Below are 547 nucleotides of genomic sequence, written 5' to 3' on the forward strand. Positions count from 1 at the left end.
CTGTCGGTATATATGGGGAATGGCATGTACTGAGTAATCACAAATGGCAGTCTTGTATATGTATAGAGGGACGGAGTTATGTTTGCGGTGTTTACGGCTTCAGAAATGACGCACCTTTGTACAGACTGGAGGCATCTGGAGATAGTCTTGGACCTGCGAGAGGGAGGGCAGCTCTCGAACTTGTCGGTTGTGATTACGCTTGATGCGGTAGGGTTCCTTCTTCTTCTCTCTCCACTTCTCTGCTTTGTCAATAGAGACCACTTTTTATTGCCGTACCAGCGATTCCCTGCTTAAGTTGTGGCACTGCATAGATGTTGTGGCTGCAGAGTTGAAATCAGAACACTTCATCTGTCTCGACCAATGTATCTGCATCACCAGTATTTTTTGTATAGCCTTTGTGCATGTGTGCAGTAGTATATAGAGTCAATGGTGTGCCCAATAGGATGCCGCCACCGGCTTTCATTCCATTTAATAAACTAGGCAGTTGTACATTTCACTCCTTAGTGTTACCAACAAATGCCGTGCTGCAGGTGGGAGAGCAAGCGGT

General features: G+C 46.3%; 1 protein-coding gene across 1 annotated transcript in view; it reads left to right on the forward strand.

Annotated features, from left to right (window-relative positions):
- The window catches only part of EMH_0032180 (uncharacterized protein), a gene marked incomplete at both ends in the record, with an annotated part of 6,602 nt that overhangs the window by 2,618 nt on the left and 3,437 nt on the right, over nt 1-547 (forward strand). The window contains 1 exon segment of the mRNA XM_013494607.1: nt 104-207. Coding sequence (XP_013350061.1) covers nt 104-207 — 104 coding nt within the window.

This window comes from Eimeria mitis, genomic scaffold (genome assembly GCF_000499745.2).
Source record: "Eimeria mitis Houghton genomic scaffold, Emh_scaff1217, whole genome shotgun sequence".
Classification (NCBI taxonomy): Eukaryota; Apicomplexa; class Conoidasida; order Eucoccidiorida; family Eimeriidae; genus Eimeria; species Eimeria mitis.